Source organism: Globicephala melas, chromosome 1, assembly GCF_963455315.2.
Source record: "Globicephala melas chromosome 1, mGloMel1.2, whole genome shotgun sequence".
NCBI lineage: Eukaryota > Metazoa > Chordata > Mammalia > Artiodactyla > Delphinidae > Globicephala > Globicephala melas.
Window position 1 is genome coordinate 126,840,698 of NC_083314.1, and position 21,237 is coordinate 126,861,934.

At 35.0% G+C, this 21,237-nt stretch overlaps 1 protein-coding gene across 2 annotated transcripts; it reads left to right on the top strand.

Moving 5' to 3' along the window:
• Positions 1–3,989: 3,989 nt before the first annotated feature.
• ZRANB2 (zinc finger RANBP2-type containing 2) lies at positions 3,990–20,402 on the top strand. 2 transcript variants are annotated; one of them, XM_030865952.3, is made up of 11 exons: positions 3,991–4,181; positions 6,618–6,670; positions 6,761–6,869; positions 7,915–7,997; positions 13,061–13,137; positions 13,437–13,571; positions 14,733–14,902; positions 16,453–16,539; positions 18,498–18,656; positions 19,712–19,785; positions 20,305–20,402. In XM_030865952.3, exons 1-10 carry the CDS (start codon positions 4,126–4,128, stop codon positions 19,743–19,745), a joined length of 963 nt encoding a protein of 320 aa, XP_030721812.1. In that variant the 5' UTR covers positions 3,991–4,125; the 3' UTR covers positions 19,746–19,785; positions 20,305–20,402. The 2 variants fall into 2 exon arrangements, with proteins under 2 accessions (XP_030721811.1, XP_030721812.1); XM_030865951.3 differs by lacking the exon at positions 19,712–19,785 and having other exon boundaries at positions 3,990–4,181.
• The last annotated feature ends 835 nt before the right edge of the window (positions 20,403–21,237 follow it).

Genomic DNA, 21,237 nt, shown 5'->3' on the forward strand with positions numbered 1-21,237 from the left:
CATCTTGCAGATTGCACATATTGCTCTAAAGCTCAGTCACAACTTCACACACTCCCCAACTTTGCCTAGGGTAACTGCTGTCCTAGTGACCTAAGAAGTGACTTTCACTTTCCACAAATTCCCAGATTAAAATTAGAGAATTACTTGGTTATGAGTATTAAGTTCACAGATTTATTTATTTATTTAAATTCCTTGTTCTTCTGAGTAAGACCTACTTATTTCAAGAACAAACATTTTATGGTTGCTTGTTAAGTTATAATTCCAGATATTTTAGAACACAAGGATTTATATATTATAATTTTTTAAAAAAATTCTGGTCAGTTAAAAAAGCATTATTTTAATATATTTCAATTGTAACTCATGCAGGGAAGTTAAGATTTGGAACTTTATAAAGTTATTTTTCATTGTTTTTGAATAGCAGATTTTTTTCCTGCATGTGTCTGAACATACAAGAACAAAATCTGCTTGATTTTTCTGTATTTTAAGAAAATTCTCTTAGTTTAGAAATGTAAACCTCAGAAGTTAGATCATTGCCACCTCAAACCTTCAGTTAACCGTAGAACTGAGAACATATCTTTTCTTAATAGCTTTGTAACACTTCTTGGTTTTTTTTTTTTTTGCGGTACGCGGGCCTCTCACTGCTGTGGCCTCTCCCGTTGTGGAGCACAGGCTCTGGACGCACAGGCTCAGCGGCCATGGATCACGGACCTAGCCGCTCCGCGGCGTGTGGGATCTTCCCGGACCGGGGCACGAACCCGTGTCCCCTGCATCGGCAGGCGGACTCTCAACCACTGCGCCACCAGGGAAGCCCTGTAACACTTCTTAATATGAGTTATGGCGGATTCAACATCCCAACTGCAAGAAACCTCAATCGCCATTAGGGCCAGAAGGTATCCCTGTATCAATCATACTCGGAATCTCACAGGGTGGTCTGTGATCACTCCCTTTGCCCCTAAAGTTAGTACAATATTTAGCCAGGATCTACTGAATGAGAAGGATAGATGGGATATGGTGAAATGGGCAAATTTATTTATTTGTTTACACTTATTGAAGTTTTAAGAAAATGCCTAAATCATAAGTGCCACAGTTAAATGAATTTTTATAAAATGAATATACCTATGGAACCAAAACCCAGACCATGACAAAGAATATTACCAGAACTCCAAAAAGCTCATGTCCCCTTTCAGTCATTATCTCCTCCCCACTCCCTAGGGTAACCATCATCTTAGATTAGTCTGGCCTGCTTTTGAACTTCATGTAAATGGATCATATAGCATGTGCTAGTGTGTAATTGGCTTTTCCAATTCAATGTGTGTGTGTGTGTGTGTGAGAGAGAGAGAGAGAGTAACAGCCATACTCTTCAATGTAGTTGCGATTTGTTTATTGTCATTGCTGTATATAGAATTTCACTGTGTGAACATATAACAGTTTATTTACCCAGGCTACCATTCGTAAGTAATTAGGAACTTCTAGTTTGGGGCTATTATGAATAGTGCAGCAATGAACATTATTATATACATCTTTAGTGAACATATGTGCATTTCTGTGGGGAACATACTTGGGAGTCGAATCTTATGGTCATAGGGTATGCATATATTCAGACTTAAAAGATTCTGAGAAACATTTTCCAAAGTAAACGATCAACTGACACTTCCACTAGCAGTGTATAAGAATTCTAGTTGTTCGACACCCTCTCTAACACTTGGTATTGTCTAAATTTTTCATTTTAATCATTCTGATGGATGCATAGTGGTAATTTGTATTTCCTTGACTTACAGTGCCAGCCAAAATGGAGTAAGTCCACTACCGCCTATCTTTCCTACTGATTACAACTAAAAGTTCAGGGCAAAATACAAAAAGCAACTACCTGAGGACTCTAAAAAGTAAACAAAAGTAAACAGATTGGGGAGGAGAGTCAAAACTTAGTAAAATGCCCTGTGTGGTTTTTTTCCTACTTTCTCTCACATCTTTGACCTGAGGTCTGGCACCCAGTGAAACTGTGGTTTCACAAAGGAAGCAAAAACAGAAAGAAATCCCATATTTCTAGCCAGATGAATGGGGAAAGGGAGCCTCTGTGGGGGAATACTTGGCTTTTTTCCTCCTTTTTTCCCTCTGGGTATGACCTGAGAGTTAGGGCCTAGGCTTGGACAGCTACAACCCCAAGAAAAACCCTGTCTTTCTAGACAAGGAAACTAGGAACAGGAGCTTCTGCGGTCCAAAGAATTTGGAGGGAATTCATGTTTTGTTTTGTTTTGCTCTTTTCTCTCACCTCTTTGCTCCAGTGTGGGCCCTAGTCAGATGCTGCAGCTATGGCACAAAGCTAAAACTCCAAGAGAAACCTCATATTTCTAGCAGGAAAAGGAGACTCTGCAAAACAAAGAATATGAGAGGAATATCAAAAAGGGGTGAGCTGGAGAAGGGAACTCCTTAATTCTATGTATGAATCCACATAAGTGCTCACACCTGAACTGACCATCTGCAGGGCAGACAAAAAGCTTCACAGCAAAAGATATGTTAACTGAACTACAATTTAAATTACTACCCAAGTTCCAAAATATTCCTGAGTGTTCTATGTATAGAACAGACTCAAAGAGCACAATAAAACCTTTGAAAACTGAACTCATATGGAACCAGCACCCACAAGTGAGATTCAACTTGAGATAGGAACCGAACTGAATTGACGGCCTCCTAAAACAAAACAAAACAAAAATCAACATTCCCCAAAGATTTTTATCAAGACCCAGAGTCTATGCAACATAAAATCAAAATGTCTTGGAGAAAAATCACAATTACTCGGGAATTCCCTGGCAGTCCAGTGGTTAGGACTCTGCACTTTCACTGCCAAGGGCCTGAGTTCAATCCCTGGTTGGGAAACTAAGATCCCCAAAGATGCGCGGCAGAGGGGCAGGGGATCACAATTTCTCAATATATGAAGAACTGGAAAAATACGGTCAGCTTTTAAGGAAAAATCAACAGCTATCAACTGCTAGATAACCAAGATGTTAGCTACCAACTGCTAGATAACCAAGATGTTACAATTACCAAAGACTTCAAAGCAGTTACAATTAGAGTAGATGAAGATATTGTCTCTAGATATATGCTGTACTCTAGAAAAATTCTTGCATTTTTGTATCCGAATTAATGACAAAACCTGTGAACCAGAAGGGATAAACTGTCACACAAAGTAACATTACCAGTGTAGAGCAGTAAAATTAAGTACAGCTATATACAAATGTATGCAACAACCTAGGATGATTTAAAAGCACATTGCTGAACGAAAAAAAGTTGCAGACGATTACATAACAATAAACTATCCTTGTAAAGCTCAACCGTTTATCAAAGTTAACATACATGTACACAAACTAAATTTTTTTTTTTTTTTCAGACCTACCTGCTAGTTCACAAACTAAATTTTTAAAAGCAAGGGAATAAACCCAAAATACACGAGTGTTACCTCTGGAGGAAAGCAAGGGAATGGAATGGGAAAAGACAGGTAATTTTAACAATACTGGCAATATCCTAGTTCCAAAATTGCTGGTTGGTTTCCACGTGTACAATGCTTATCTGGTATACCTATTCACGTACCCCCAAAAAATAAGTGTTTAAACGACATCCAGTGTCCATGGTGACAGAACAGAGTTCTCGAGCCTTTATTAAAATAACTTCTCCAGAAACACGAAGAGCTCATACACCTCACCCTCTTAATGCAGGAAGAGCAACCCGCCTTTGCCAGCAGATCACCGTCACTTCCGCCCCCGCCTCCCTAACTCCGCCCATCTGAGCAGAAGTACTTTCCTTTCGGGTCCTCCCGCCTGTAGGGGCTCTCCGAGGCTTCTAGTGCCACGGAGGCCTCCTTCCTAGGCTGTCCCGGCGGCGCCTGTTAGTTTAGCTCAGAGAATTTATTTGCATTGTAAGTCTTTCGGCTAGGAAAAAATCTCACAGGCATCTTTTTATGGAAAATAACGTTCAAACTCAATCCAGGCCGAGTGTTCTCACTGTCAAACCCTGTCGCAGTGATGGGAAGGAGTCAGGCAGCGTGGGGACAGCCCCGGAGTGCCCAAAGTCCCCGGCCCGCTTCCTCCTGTGAAGACGCAGCTGCGGGTGGCTGTGGTGGCGGCGTCCAAGATGTCGACCAAGAATTTCCGAGTCAGTGACGGTGACTGGATTTGCCCTGACAAAAAGTGAGTTTATGAAGGGTCCCGAATTGGAGCGGGGTTGATCGGTAGAGGTTTTCTCGAGTCGACTGGGCATCTTCCGTTTTTACGGTCTCTGGTACCACCAGCCGGGTGGAGGCGGTGAATTGCCGGCTCCCGGGCGGGAAGGAGGCTCTTAGTCTCCTCACTATGAGGTCTTTCGGGAGCCTTTGTTTTGAGTATGTTTCCAGCGTCTCCTAGATCATGTCTCTCCAAGTCAGCCCGTCGTTTTCGGGAACGAGATGGCCGCCCTTTTGCCCCACACTCCACCCCCGGCCCCCGACCAAGTTTCAGCGGTAAGGATATCTCCCTAACCGTGGCCACCTCGGTGTCTGATCTCCTCCACGTGACTTTTCCCTGCAGAACTTGACTCTTGTTCGCGGAAAGCGTTCCTTTCTTGAACTCATGTTTTTGCTGCTCATAATTCACCTTTTTTTTTTTTTTCTCCAATTTAAACTTTCCTTACTGTTGATACTTTTTCCTCCCGAACACTATCCTCTTTTGGTTGGGGACATTCTGATTTTTTTTTTATGACCTTTAATCACCCCACAAAAATTGGACCTTTCGCCTCGTTAGAGCCGAAACACATGAGGCCTGTGTTTTTGCCTGCTCAGCCCTGGAGAATGCCTGCTTCAAAGAAGCACGTGTTTAGTAACTCTGTTGAAACCAGTGTGCTCTATTAAATTATTAGTACTATTTTATTGACGGTCCTCAAGTAGGTCTGCCTATTTGGAGAGATACGAAAATTACTACGGAAGGTAATTGTGAGAAAAATGGAATGCACAATTCGTTCCAAAAAAAACATTTGATTTCTTGTCTCTAAGCTAGCCACAGATAGCATGTGGAGTTCATGGTAGTAAAGAGTAAAAGCTTTGAAGCAAATAAACCTAGGTTTAATTCCAGTCCTATTGCTTATAGATCATGGAACTTTAAATAGGTTATTTACCTTTGCTTAAAAAAAAAAAAAAAACCTAGGGTGGAAGAGCTCCTTTACAGTGATATAACATAGACTGTATGTGTAGAGCAATAAGATGTAGCAAATACTGATTGATAGCTGTGGATAGTAGTTTTAAAATCAAATGTCAAAGGAGAATAAGTCCTTATTTCCCCAGCATTTGTCTTCTATTCATATTTTAAGCAGTTTAAGTGAAGCATCATGTTTTTTTACATAAAAAATTGATGGCTCTCGATTGCATAAAGATGAAGATGACTTGAAGGGTCTCAAGTCTAACCATTTTGAATAGAACAAACAAGTGACTTTTGTGTTGTTGGTTACTTGTAGAATAATGTGCTTTTGACAGTGTCATTAATGACAGTATACTCAAATATTTGAGGTAGGTTTTTGTAAGAGTGCATTTCAACTCAGTTACAGATATATGAACAGGGTAACTTCTACAATGTGTATAAATCCAGAAAACATTTTCGGAATATATTTTCAATGCTTATTGGAGTCATAAAGATATTCTTTAGGGGGGAAAAAACAACCTAAAAATTAATTGGAGTGCTTCAGTTTAGTGTCCATTCTGTATTTCACAACTTTATTTCATGCTAGTATAACACCTAAGAAATAATCAGCATTTTAAAATTTAATCTGTACATGTTATTCAGAGCACTTAGCATGCTTTTACTGACATGCAGATGCACTGTGAAGACCATGTTAGTGAACCCAGTAAGTTTTTTGTTTTTGTTCATTAAATATCAGTATAAAGTGATAGGTTACTTGATGTGTTGAGATTATTGGTTGTAGTTTTTCAGCCAGGTTTCAGAGGTTGATAAATATCCCCCAAAACTCAGTTTTCTTTTAATTATTGAACCTATTTATATTTTTAGTCAGTACAACCTATCTCCCTTTGTTTTTTACCATCCCACCTCCTATTTCTAACAAGAGTATTTTATTAAGATCTGTGAAGCTGTATCTGACTTAACTCATTTTCTCCCCCTTGGTTCACCCTTAGGATTTTGTATTTCTTATAATTCTTATTGTATAATCTTATTTTCTATATGAAGAATTACTTTAAAGTTTTTTTGAACCGCCGGTGCTTCATCAGTAATTGTTCAAGTGGACTCACATCTCACTTAAGCTTTGTGAGGGGATTTCATTATAATTAACGATATGTGCTAATAGGACACTGAGGCACAGAGATCCTCAGTGACTTACCAGGATCACATAATTGGTAAGTGAAAGATTGGAGTTTCTTATCCTCGACTTGTGACTTCAAATCTTGTATTTTTTCCACCTAAATTGTGAGGGTTGGTTTTTGGGGTTTTTTTTGTTAACATTGACATTAACATGAAAAGAGATGGTGGTAGAAGTTCTGGACCCAGGTATATAGGGAGGACACATTAAAAAGTTGTGTAATAAGATTTTTTTAATTATATAAGTTTACTAGATGTCTGTATAAATTTTTTTTACTTTATTTTCAGATGTGGAAATGTAAACTTTGCTAGAAGAACTAGCTGTAATAGATGTGGTCGAGGTAAGCATTTAAGGAAGCTTCCTTTAAGACTGTGTATACAGATCATTTCTTTATTTTCCCAGATTCATACTTCATTTTTCTATTCTTCAGAGAAAACAACTGAGGCTAAGATGATGAAAGCTGGAGGCACTGAAATAGGAAAGACACTTGCAGAAAAGAGCCGAGGCTTGTTTAGTGCTAATGACTGGCAGTGTAAAACGTATGTGTTTCAAATTATCGTCCTCACTTTTTCCCATAATAATATATATCTAGCCACTACTTGTTAATATTACCTACTCTTACTAGTCACATTGACAAGCCAAAGTAACCTTTAAATTAAAGGTCTGTTGATTATTATTAAGTATATATCTGACATAGTTTAAAGAACTTTTAAATTCTGTTTTTTAATGGTAATATTAGTTGTTACTAAGATGAATTATGTATACCAGTAAACAGATGCTTAAGGTGAGCTAACATTCAAAAAAAGAAAGAGAGAAGGGTATTTAAAAGCACTAAAATCTATTTCTGTTAAAAAAAATCTCAAAAACTTTTAGCCTGTATCATTAATGTGAAATATACCACAAAATTTATTTTTCCTGTTTGCACAGTAATTTTAGAATCATAAGTTGCATACCGTAGATAATTATTCCTAATTAGGTAGGTTTCTTAATATTTCTGGTTTTCACATGCTGTATTGATTTTTCCAATATCCATCTTTTCTGTTAAGCAGATGAATCAAATACACATGAAAGGAGACTGAATCAGAAGAGGGTCTTACACAAATTTCTGGTCTTACAGATACTAAGTTAGTATTAGATAACTTTCCAGCAAGATTAGTTGCTGAATTTGGGATCCAGTGCTTGAACTGATTCTGCCAAACAAATTTTTTTTAACATTATTTGGAAGGTATAACCTCACTCTTGAGGTGAATTTGGAGACTGGGAAATTAGTAGAACCTTTCATTTAATGTGGTATCTTTTCCCCCCTATGATGGCAGACTCTCTATAGATATAATTTGTCATTGATTTCTCATAAAATGACAAAGGCAGTCTTCATGCTGTATAGGTTTCGCTTCTCTGCTTAAGTAGTTCAGTCTGTTGGAACCATACTCTCTCCAGAATACGTACATTGGTACATATTCTTTGTAGCATCCTTAGTACACATTCCTTTATGATAGTTTACTCTACTTTTTATTTTAAAATTTTAAAAATTTACTATTTGTCTTACGTTATAGTCTACTAATTTGATATTTTTCACTTTTAAAGTTGCAGTAATGTTAATTGGGCCAGAAGATCAGAGTGTAACATGTGTAATACTCCAAAGTATGCTAAGCTGGAAGAAAGAACAGGTAATATTCAAACACAGTCCAACTAAATGATTTTAAAAGAACTAAACATTGAAATTAATAATTGTACCACTTCATAAGAGCACAGTAAATGAAGATTGTTTATTCTGCCCTTTTTTTGTGAGGGGGGGCCGCCACGTTGGGTCTTCGTTGCTGCACGCAGGCTTTCTCTAGTTGCGGCGAGCGGGGTCTACTCTTTGTTGCGGCGCATGGGCTTCTCATTGCGGTGGCTTCTCTTGTTGCAGAGCACAGACTCTAGGCACACGGGCTTCAGTAGTTGCTGAGCATAGGCTCAGTGCTTGCCGCACGCAGGCCCTAGAGTGTGCAGGCTTCAGTAGTTGCAGACCATGGGCTCAGTAGTTGTGGCTCACGGGCTCTAGAGCGCAGGCTTAGTAGTTGTGGCGCACGGGCTCAGTTGCTCGGCATGTGAGATCTTCCTGGATCAGGGATCAAACCCGTGTCCCCTGCATTGGCAGGCAGATTCTTAACCACTGCGCTAGCAGGGAAGTCCCTGCCCTTTTTTTTTTTTACCTTGTTTTTTTTCCCCTCATCCACAAAGTCATCTTTTGTTTGATAATTTCACAATTTACAAAGTACAGCATCAGGAGGCCTTATCCTTACAAGTAGTCAACATTAAGATAGTTTTAGAAATGTTTTATTCCTCACTCTTTCCTCTGCTGGTCTAAATGTTTGTTATTAGTAATGATAGAGTAGTACCATTTTTTTAATTCATTTGATATCCTAGTATGACAAAAAAGAGCATGGGGCACCATTTAAAGTAATTGTCTAAAGTTTAGGCAATAATTATCAAATTTGGCTATACATTAGAATCATTTGAGAAACTCTAAAAATCCAGATTCCAAAACAGAACTATCAAAGTTCTTTCCGGGTGAGTCCCAAAAATCTTCAGGTGATTCAGATAGTGTTTGGTAATCATTGGCCTAAATAATAACCTATCATCTGTGTGTTGTCAGTAGTGGGGTGAAAATATTTGCTAAATAGAATATAGTTTTCCCATTATCATCAGTTAGTGCAACCACATTATCAGTGTACTTCACATCTGATTTTATCATTCAGCAACTTGTACAATCAAAGGCTCCATTCTATATATAGTCACCTTGTCAGACCTAGACTTAGTAAACTATTTCCCTGTTTTATTTTCCTCTGACTTTAGACAATTCCATGCTCTGTATAGACTAAGACCTTTTAAATAAGAGTCTCCCTTTTTTTCCTTCCCTTACCTCTTTAAGGTTTACATTTTTTCCCCTGTATTTTTAATCTATCCCCCCCACACCCCTCTGGTTGTTTATTCTGTCTCCTTTTTGGTTTTATTTTCGTGGCCGCAGAATGTTGGGGTTCTTCAAGGTCCAATTCCTGAGGTCTCTTTTTTGCTCTATATTTTCTAGGCATTTTCTTCTAAGCCCTAAGTTTAAGTGAGCATTGGCACACCAATGAGAACCAAATTTATGTCTCTAGCTCAGACTTCCTTGACCTGTATATTCAGCTGCCTATTCAGCATCACCATGTAAATGTCGAACTCATTATATCCAAACTGAATTCATGATTTTCCCCCAGGACATGGCCCTCTTTTAGTGATCTCTTTCTCATGATTAGTACCACCCACCATATGCTTGTTACATAAACCAGAAACTTAGGTGTCCTTCTTAATAACTCCTTCACCTCTCCTGTACCCCCAAAAGTCTTTTCCATCATTACCCTGGGCAGAGATACCACTATATCTTGTTTCTTGGAAAAAGAGCCATCTTGTTGGTGTCTGTACATACTCCCCTCCTGCTCAGTTGCAGCCAGGGTTTTTTTTTTCCAAACTAAAAACTCCATTTGTGTAAAACCGTTTTGATTGCTTTTAGGATAAAGTCCAAAATCTTTTAACAGTTTTAAAAATTGTAATTCCTAAAAGCCTTTTATTTATTCACATTCTCTTTGACCTATTTTGTGACTCCTTTAAAAGTTTCACTAATGCAAGAGCTGTAGTCTAACAATGGAAGTTGTCAAAGTTTGTTTGATAACCTCACTTTCCTTTACTCATTATCTTTTTTCTGTCATTCCGGTGTCTTGACTCTTTCCCATCTCCCCATATATAAGTAGTTGTCTTTTGCTGGTCACTGTTGAAGATGTGAGCTAATACATACTGTTGCTCTCTAGTTTCTCTTTACTATTTGTTCTGTTTACTAATTAATCAAAATACAGAATCATAGAATTTTCAAGTTAGTGTATCAGTTCTTCCTTTGAAGTACATGTTATATTCATCCCCTTTTCTCTCTTCATTTCCATTGTCACAACCCTAATTCAGGCCAGTTTTAAATCTGTGTTTGATCCTTTACTGGTCCTTGCTCATATTTTTCATTTTTTGAGACAAATTTTAAGATATGATTTTTATTTTAACACTTGCTAAAAACATACAGAGGTTCTTGGTAGCTTGTGTCATCTAAATTGTATTATAAAGCCTTTTAAAAAAAACAGCAAAACTCATTCTTTAAATGGTAGGAGAATTGTGGCATTTCCTATACTAATATATTGAAGAAGTATTTTTTGGCCATTGGGCATGTGCTGGGGATACTTGAGTGAGCAAAACAGACATGTAAAGGCAAGGATCAATGAAGTCTTCTTTGAGAGAGCAATGTTTAAGCTAAGAAATGAAAGTAGCAAGTTGAGAGATCACTTGTAAGCAAGAACAAACAGTTTGTGTGAATCAGGCCCTGAGACTTGAAAGAATTTAGCATATTGGATGAATTCCTAGGAGCTCCAGAAATCACTTCAGAAATAGGCAAAGGCCATGTAAATCATGGTAAGGAGTTTTATTTTATTCTAAATATAATGGGAAGTAACTGAAGGATTTTTAGCAGGGAGTGACACGTCTAATTTTCTTTAAACATTACTGGTTTATGGAAAAAGAATTAGGGGGTAGGAGTGGCAAGAGTGGAAGCAAGAAGACCAATTTTTACCATATTCCCTGAAGAGCTTCAAACCAGTAGAATGAAGGAAACACACATAAATAAGCCAGTTATTCCTCTAACTCACTGATCCTGAAGTTTTTTTTATGATAGAGCTATATTTCCCACGTATAGGGAAAGAGTTTGTGAGGTGTATTTGTTGTATGGATTCAAACAGCATACCTTAATAATCTCTTTATTGTTAGCAGATTGTTTAGGTTCTTTTTTATGGCCTATGTGAGTGAACATGAAAATAGCTTTGTATTTGCTATCAAACTCACTTTAAAGTAATTTTACTTACATACCTATGCAAAATCTACCTATATGAGTTACAGTTCACTTTCTAAATCTTGGTATAATTGACTCTTTAGCTCCCCATATTTGCCATACCATTTTTTAGCTTTAGATTACTGACTAAACAAAGATCTCTACTAAAAGCCTTTTAAATAGGATTTTAATATAGGATTGTTTTAATATGTTTACATTTCCACATATAAATAGTCCAGTTTATCAGGCATTTTTCTGCACTGGCCTTAAAAACAATCATTCTGTTGTATCGTATTTTTTCTTTTTTTTTCTTATGTGAATCATTTTCCATCTAGATCCCGTGAATATTTTTGTCTTAATTTTTCACCAACTTCAAAGTATTTTAAGGTTTAGGTCTTTACTATTAGTCATCTCTTACAATTTGTTTATCAAACAACTCGTACCTTAGTCTCAGGACATACTGATATAATATTAAACATATATGTAGAGACAGGAAGTTGTATTGTTGAATTATAACTTTCTACAGTGTTTATATTCCAGAATTAACATTGAATTTGAGCTGTTTTGAGGTGAATATATACCCAGTTGTACTTGTTTCTGTTTCTTTATATTTGATACTCTGAAAAACTAGAGCCAAGAGTTTACTAAGGAAAAGTTGTTATTGGTATTTAAGACACTTTTCACTTTTGTATCATATTCATAAAAACAAAAGGAAATTCTTGTGTATTACAGTTGGAGTCTGTTTTGTGTCCAGAACAAGGGTGGAGGAGGAGGAAAAAAGGGATGATATAAAGTGATATCCAAGGATAAACACTGATACATTGCAGTTTTCACTGGTACAAAGTACAGTGAAGAAAGGAAGGATTTTGTATTAACGTGATTTTTTTTTAAGAAAGTTAATTTTATTACATTATTTTGTTGGGGCAATTACATGCTCTCTACTATTTGTTTGTGGCTCTTTTATGAAATGATGAGAGGGTAAGTGATGAGTTTTTTTTTTTTTTTAATGTCCGTGATTGACAGATTTAAAGTCACAAATCTTGAATTTTTAAAAAATACTTTTTTATCTATAAGTTTATTTAACGTTTTGCTGGTTCATTAAATCCAGGAATCACTCTGTGTGCTAGTACTGTTCTGAAATATGAGGTAGTTAGATTATGTTACTTTTAACCACATCTCCATCTGTCAGTCTAAATTGTAGATATTAGTTGTGACAGCAAACAATAATGGTTTGCTGATCCTGATTGCTTTTTAGTAGCGTATTTTCAGTTGGGAAGTTACTGGCTTCTTCAGAAAACCTGAGTGACTTTTAACTGTATTTAAAACCAATTTGGATGTCCTTTATTGTGTCATTATATTTGTCTATATAATTAAAAATTTTCCAAGCTCTAGCTACATTTTAGCCCAGCAAAATTTCAGTTATCAAAAGATTTCAGACCATTTTCAACTAGTAAACAGTAAAATTTGATAGTTGGTCCTTATTGAACCCACTTCTCCCAGAAGAATTAGGATAAACTACAGAGGAAAGTCCTTTTAAAAGTTGGTTATAGCAGAGGTTTAAGGAGCTGTTTTCCACTCATTACATGCATTACTAAAATCATATAGGACGTTTTGAAATTGAGAAGAGCTGTAAGTGTAGCCACGGGACTTTTCCAGCTATGGTATATAACTTGGAGACTTCTCTATAGTGATTTGGTGGTTTTTTTTTTTTTAGACCAGTAATTTATTAAAGGGATAGACAAATGTCTTTGATAAGATTTTCTTTTTTTCTATTGCTTGTAAGTGATTCTGACATGTTTTTGTTACTTTGATGAATTCTTATAACAGTATATGCCCCCCCTTTTTTAGGATATGGTGGTGGTTTTAATGAAAGAGAAAATGTTGAATATATAGAAAGAGAAGAATCTGATGGTGAATATGATGAGGTAAGCTATACATTAGTGTGCAGGTTGAAAGCAGCTTAGAGAAACATGTTAGAAAATACCTTGCAAAAGGAAACTGTTAAATGTATCTCATTTTTGTAAGTACACTTTGAGTCTTTTACAGCAGCTTACCATTTTGTAGGAAATCCTAATGGATTTAAAACATATAACTGACATAAAAATGTATGTTAACCAACATAAAAATGTACATTAACCTAAATATATAAAAGTAATTTCTTTGAAAAAAAGTATTTATATTAACAGTTTCAGCTAACAGAAGTGTTATGAAACTTTTTCTATAGTTTGGACGTAAAAAGAAAAAATACAGAGGGAAGGCAGTTGGTCCTGCATCTATTTTAAAGGAAGTTGAAGATAAAGAATCTGAGGGAGAAGAAGAGGATGAGGATGAAGATCTTTCTAAATATAAATTAGATGAGGTAAATTATTTCCTTATATTTCCCCTTTGTCTTATTCAGGCTATGGGATAACATGTGAATGTCTTTGACAACCTTTGGCCTATGGTGAAGATGCGTTCTCCAATGTAATCATTTGTTTTCACAAAGATTTTGAGCTTCTGCTCTGCCAAGCATTATTCTGACTCCGGAGATACAAAGTGACTGAGACACAACCACCCTTCTCTTAAGGGAACTTAAATTCCAGAGGGGGAAAGGCATAAATGAAAGATAATTTAAATAGCAATACTGTGGTGTAGACACATGTTGTGATAGCAGAGCATTAGAAGAGCTACTTTGTTTTTAGTGGTTGGGGGATTTCTGAGGCAGTGGAATTTGAGCTGAAATTTGAGTGACAGAATGATATGAAGGAGCCTGCTGTAAGAGCTGGGGTCGGAGCACTTTTAAGGCAGGGAGGACAGCAAATAAAGTTTCCCCTAGCAGGAAACAAGCCAGCACCATCCAAAAAATCATACATAGGCTAGTGTGGTTAGAGCAGAGGGAAGAATGTAATGGGGGGGTCAGCAGCCACATTAGGTCTGGTGATGTTTTTTCTGTGGGGCCTGAGTGTAAAATGTTATGGATGAATAGATCCAGATTAAGGGTACTTTGGGGACTGAGCATAGGATGCCCTTGAATGCAGCTGAACAAATCAATGCAAAACAAGTTTTAAAAACAAACAAATAAGGTATATTTATCTGATCTGTGTTTTAGAGTGATGACTGTCAACATATTGAGATACTTGGGAGGCAGAATGGATTCGCGGTTAGGGAGACTACCTAAAAGGTTATGGTAGTATACTAAAGAATGAAGTTCTGAACTAAGACTGAGGGAGCTGGATTCAAGAACTTTTAAGGGAGTAAAACTGAAAATTCTTGACAGCTCATTTGGAAATACATTGTGATGAAAAAGAAAATAAGTATGACTTCTACATTTACTTCTTTAACTGTCTGAGACAGTCATTAAGTCTCTTTAGCTGAGGTGAGGAATGTAGTAGTCAGATTTCAGGACTGAGAATGAATTTGCTGAGGTGTTAGCTATATAATAAATCCATATGGAGATGTCCAGTACATAGAACTATTCATCATTCCTAGATAGCATGGATATCTAAATGTCTAAATATAATTGACTCTGAGTTTTCGTTAGGATGAGGATGAAGATGATGCTGATCTCTCAAAGTATAATCTTGATGCCAGTGAAGAAGAAGATAGTAATAAAAAGAAATCTAATAGACGAAGTCGCTCAAAGTCTCGGTCTTCACATTCACGATCTTCATCACGCTCATCCTCCCCCTCCAGTTCAAGGTCTAGGTCCAGGTAAACGGGTACAGGTCAAGGGTAACACCAGTCAAAATGTCAGTATCTAACTTCTTTACTTATAAATTTTGTTTTTCTTGACTAAATAAGCTTTCCTTTTATTTCAGAGTTTTCATTCAAGTCATCTTTTATAAGATAATTTTTTCTGTCTTAGTGCCATGAAGTTATTGTCCAGTATTTTCAGAAATACAAAATTTTAATATGAAACTTCCTTAGTTCCATTTTAACACCATGCCTTTTATTAAAATAGACTTTAAAAATTCAATTAAATCATTATATATAGTGATACTGAGTTATCTAAGGAGATGGTTTACATTTAGAAATTTTAACGTAAATAAAGTGAAGATTTACATTTCCACTGATGATTTTAAACACTAGTACAAAAATTTTCTAGGCATTTAAGTTGTTGCTTACTATTACTACACAGTGTTTTATTTGGTATATGTGTTCTGAATAAAGAAGCAAATTCATCTGTATTCTATTATCTTAATGCTTATACTTTAGAGCTGTCCAGGAATAAATCAGAAGATTTAATTTGTGTTGTACTTGAATATTATTTTGTTAGTAATGTAAAGTTTTAATTGAAAAGTCCCTCATTGTGCAGTTGACAATAAAAATGAAGTTTTGGTTGAGAAAAAGTAATACCTTATGTAAGCAATCTTCCCTTGAAGAACTATTTAGTTAAGTGAAACTATGTGCAATGAATTTTAACTGTATTGGGGAATAAAATATTAGCTAATTGAGTAATTAATAATTAGATAATTGTTAATTGAGTACTGTAAAGCCTGAAAATTTAAAAGAGTGATTATAAAGATAATTTTAAGGTAAAAATTATTGCTTTTCTGCAGATTATTATTTTCAGGGACAAATTAAGTATATAAATTAAATGAAATTTATTTCATTTCTTGACTTTTTAAATTCAAATGGACCATATCTCCCCTATGTCATTTTTCAGTAATATAATTACGTAAAACAGTGACAGGATTGTCAATGTAGTTTCTCTTTAATTCTCTAACCTTTGAGTAGACAGAAAAACCTGTGGATTTAAAAATGTACACATATCAACATTTAAGCTTTATGCTAGATAGTGACTAAGAAAATAGAAGGATTTTTAAATTGGAAAAGGGAAATTGATGGAAATATTTCACAGAAGTTAAATATAAACTGCAACATCCAGTATTTCTGGATGTGTAAGTCCCGGGATACTTCTAAATATTTGTGAACATATAAAGTATTCAGTGTTAATAAAGTGATAATGCTGGACGTTTTTATTTGTACAATCTCGAATGATTTTTAGAGAAGTTTTGTCAAACTTGGAAAGTAATAGTTGATTATTTTCAAAAATTATTACCTTAAGTTTTGACATAAGTATTAATACAGAATAAAAGTTTAAAATAAACCTTAAAATACTGTATTTTGAAAATATATGTCCCAAATAGTATTCTTACTATATGAAAATGAATTCTAATACATATTTTTCTTTCAGTGTTCGTATCACAAAGCTTAATTAAATGGTCCTGGAAAAAAAAAATCCTTCCATGTTGTTCCAGGTCCCGTTCAAGAAGTTCTTCCAGTTCGCAGTCAAGATCTCGTTCCAGTTCCAGAGAACGTTCGAGATCTCGTGGGTCGAAATCAAGGTGAATGAGGTAGCTTCTCTCTGTAAAGCAGAGAGAAAAAATATTTAAAGGCTGCAGAAGGCGTTGCTTTTTTTCCTCTTATTTTGCTTCTACTTGTCAATTTTATTTTAGCATTAGAAAACTAATGCACTTGCCTCAGCTTAATTTTCTCACCGTGAGACGTTTCCATTGCCAGCAGTGTGCCAAGACATTCCCATGATTGAATTAACATGGTTATTTTGCATTATGCAAGGTTTGCTATTTTTGTGCTAAACTGTGATGAAGTAGGAAGATGGAGCCAAGTTTTATCACCAAATGTCTGTTCATTAAAGTTATTTTGCAGTAGTAGTTAAAATAAATTGAGATATGCAAATAAAAAGTTTACTCCATATTTTAAAAGGAAGAAAAAGAACTGCCTCAAAACAAATTTTGTTTTGCATGGCAATTGTTTAAATATTTATAGAAACAATTTTTTCATTTATATTAGATGAAGTTTCTGGAGGGTTTTATTTTCATTTATCTGTAATATAACACAGAATATTTTACACAGTATGTATAGTATGTAAGAAATATAGACACTTCTTAAATTCCACAAATTAAATCAAGAAGTTTGGTTGGTTAGTCTAAGTAGGATGTGATCTTAAAGTAAGCATTCTTGTTAACTTCAGGTTGCATTTAGTTAGACCTGCAGAGGGAAAAAAATTTGTAGAGAAGCAAGTGAGAAACTAGTTTTTAGTCTCTTGAAGTTTTTTCTAGTCTTGGTCAAAATATACTGCCTTTCTTTTTAATTTAATTTGTTTATCTATTAAAGGCAGCTAACATGAATAAGAGAACAACGAAAATTCCACTTGTGTGGAAAACACTGAAGTGTAGTGGTAGCTATTTTGGTAAAAATAATTGCTTAATAGCTTATTTTAGAGCCAATCTGTAGCATTAGAGGGCAACTGTAATTTGAGAACATTAAGGAGAAAAGAATGATATGCACACTTGTATTAAGCCAATACAAAATAGAGAGTAAGTGAGATTATTGTTATTATTATGTATTATCAATGTTTCATTTCTTTTATTTGAGTGCTTCTTAGGTGAAGATCCTTAAGTCCTAGTTCCCTTTGGGAAGCACTTTAATTAAGGTTTACAGAACAGCCTTCATAATTCTTTTCAAACATTTTTTTCATTGCTTATAACTTTCCAAAGAATTCTCCTTTTGGGCTTTCTGATTTTATTTTAAGCCCAAAGGTGAATTTTTTGGGAAGTTTGAGCTAAATTACTTCAACCAAAAAATGTAAATGAAGAAAAAAATTGTATTTAAACATTTGTGCATTTACCTCTGCCTGAAACATGTGAATGTCAACACTTCATACTTCATGGATAGTAATCCTTCATAAAAATAAATATTGTTAATATAAATCAAGTTTTAAAGTTATTCATTTTATTTTCCTTTGAATACTTAGCAATTTAATAGCTACTGTTCTTTGTCATTTTGTTCCCCTATCCCTGCTTTTTCTACAGCAGCTTAACTAATAAGTTGCATAATTCCACAGCAAATTGTTATGCTTACTTTCCTCAGGAAGTTGTATGATACATATTTTTTCCCCAAATGGAAGGATGTAGTTTCTAGACATAAAGTCATGCAAATGCCCACCTGTTAGCTTTGCTATTTATGTATACTTTAAAATGAAAGCCTTAAATTTTAAAAGAAGTATTTAATTCTACTTTAATACATTAAGCTGGTTTTTAATTGTAAGTAATGAGCACTTATCTTAGAATTTTTTAAAGTGATGAAATTAAAGTAAATTGTTTAAGTAGAATTATTTCATGGTTGAACCAGAGGTCTTCTGTTGAGTAAGCAGTAAGTATTCTTCCTTATAAAATTTTTATAGTTATAAATTCTGTTTGTTTATTTTTGGAGCTATTAACTAAACCGTCTGCCTGACTTCTTCTTTTAATGAAATGTTTGATTTGTTTCTCAATCAATGAAGATCCAGCTCCAGGTCCCACAGGGGCTCTTCTTCCCCACGAAAAAGATCTTACTCAAGTTCATCATCTTCTCCTGAGAGGAACAGAAAGAGAAGTCGTTCTAGATCTTCTTCATCTGGTGATCGCAAAAAAAGACGAACAAGATCACGGTCACCTGAAAGGTTTGGGTTTCTGTAGAAATAAGAATGGGTGTTCTTAAGTGTGTTTAATAGAGTAACTGAACTTCTCAGTCAAGGATTAGATTTTCGTTACCTCCTTCGTTCCCACTTCAAATTATTCTTTTCAACTTTGGACTTCAAAAAACAGATAATTACTTTGTTTATCCTTTGTTCTTTGATCAGGTTGTTTAGAAAAGATCAAACCACTCTCTTCCACTATTTGATCATTTTGTTTAAATTTTTATTTTCATATATAATTATTATAGCCAACTCTCGGTTATTTCTGTCTCTTCAGATTTTAATTCAGAAGCTGTGTGTTGACGTAATTTAGAGGTTGATTTTTATCGGTATTAATTTATGCTCTTGATTTTACATTAAATATTAGAAACCGTAGGATTCTAGGGCATCTAATAAGAAAATTAACTATTACAGATCATTGGAAATCTGTCCTAATTTAAATATGTATCAATGCATTTCCACAACAAATTATTGTTTCATGCCCTTTATAAGGAAATTGTTCTTGTAGCTAATACATTTTTCATCTTTCAGTCCAAATCCTTTTTTTTTTGTAGAGAAAGACCTTTACTAGATTACTTTATCTGTGTTGACATTTTTAAAAGTGGGAAAGTGTGTCATCTGTCAGCCTTTTCTGCAGCAGGCTAATTATTCGGATTTATTATTTTTCTCTTGGTTCTCAATGTCTACATAGTCATTTTAATGGCTTCCTTAATAATCTTTACAAATTTTTATATCCTTTCAGCTTGTGAAAGTAAGGATTAGATAAAATCTGATTTTTGCTGTGTTCAGTGCTAGGATTACCTCTCCTTGTACATAATGACTGGTTTTGCATCTTCCCATTTTGGAGTTTAGATGTTAAGGTTACACACAAGTAGTCTCATTTCTGTGCATTTGTTCCTTTGTAAGAAAATTACTCCATACTTCAATGAAACTCATTCTGTTGCTTTTTTTCCACGTCTGCAAATTTTTATCTTAGCCACATATAATCCCCCTAGTTTGTTGTCATCTAAACTTAATGAACATGTTCTCTATTCCATAAGCCAGGTGATTGGTGAAAACACTAAACAACCCTGAGCCCAGGGCCAACCCCTCGGAACACCACTACTTTACCCAGGTTGATATATTGCCTTATTCATATTAGCTGCATGAATATAATCCTGTAACTAATTGTACAATCATCTTGTGTGACCTAGATTTCCAAAACATAATTATTTATGGATATATATTTGCATACACAGAAGCCTTGCTATATCTATTTTACATATAGACTTACCACATTATATACAGTGTATCACAGAGAACGATTAAGTCACGCTGCCATCACCAAGTTTATATGTCTTTGTTGTATTAATCTGTAGTTTTATACAATTTTGCAAGGCTTTCTTTCATTACCTTAAATAATTGAGAGGTGGCTATATCGAGAGATTTTTAAATTATGATTGCACTGCTACTGGGCTCATATCCAAGGTCTAAGTACTAGTTAATTTTATGTGTATAAGTTTATATCTCAGATTTTAATTATTCCTCTTACCAGTGTAATGAGGTTTAATTTTTCATATTCTCAAAGTTTTACAAATGCTGATATTCAGCTCCAGCTTACCAGATTACCTGCTTTCTCCATTATGTCTTACAGGCACCACAGGTCACCTTCTGGATCATCCCATTCTGGTTCCCGTTCAAGTTCAAAAAAGAAATAATGAATTAAAATTTACATCTTAAAAAAAAAAAAAAGTACAGTGCATGAAGCATATTTTTTAAGAAGTTGGTGTCTTACTTGGTCAGAAGTGCTAAATCTGCTAGTAGAGGTGCATGCCTTTCATTGCTTTTCAGAACAATACAGCTGTGTTTATTTGTGAAATTAAAAGTAAATGGTATTTTAAGCCATAATGTCCCAAAATAGATGCTTTGTTTATCATTCGTTATTTACAACCATTTGCTTCATTTAAAACCATCTCAGCTATAACAAAGTACTTTGTTTTTTAATTTGAACTCTTGTTTTTCTCATCTCCAAATATGAGCATTACCTAGACTTGTCTGGACTTTGGGCATGGAAGCAAGACTGTGGTAAAGTAGTTGGAAACAATCTGTTTATGTTAATCCGGGAAAAAAAGTCAACCTGTTTATGTTAACCTATGTCGAAGTGATTCTTATTAACTAGTTGTAAAACAGTCAACTGGAAATTTCTTTATTTTAAAATTCCCTATTTTAAGGGTGCCTTAGAATCGTTGTTTCTCTTTTATCCAGTTTTACTTTTTGCACCACCAAGTTTAATACAGAAAAGTTTTGTGAATTGGAGAGGAGAAAGGTGTTTATTTCTCCTTTCCTGACACGTAATTTGGAGCAAGAATGCCAAACAGTTCATCTCTACTAATATGGTTGATGAGAAAAACATCTTACTTTAAAATGTTTAATATTTTTAGGAGTTTTGTGTGATATCCTTTAAAAATCTAGTTATCACATTATAGGGTAGACAGTTAAATCATAGTTAATGAGGGACAAATTGAAGAAAGTTTTTGAAGTATATTTCTCTTTGGGTGAAAGACCAACAGACTTTGTGAATTTAAGT

Coding starts and splice junctions, on each gene's coding strand:
- ZRANB2 (XM_030865951.3), top strand. CDS start 4,126: ATGTCGACCAAGAATTTCCGAGTCAGTGACGGTGACTGGATTTGCCCT. Junction 13,572..14,732: donor CTAAATATAAATTAGATGAG/GTAAATTATTTC, acceptor AGTTTTCGTTAG/GATGAGGATGAAGATGATGC. Junction 18,657..20,304: donor AGATCACGGTCACCTGAAAG/GTTTGGGTTTCT, acceptor TATGTCTTACAG/GCACCACAGGTCACCTTCTG.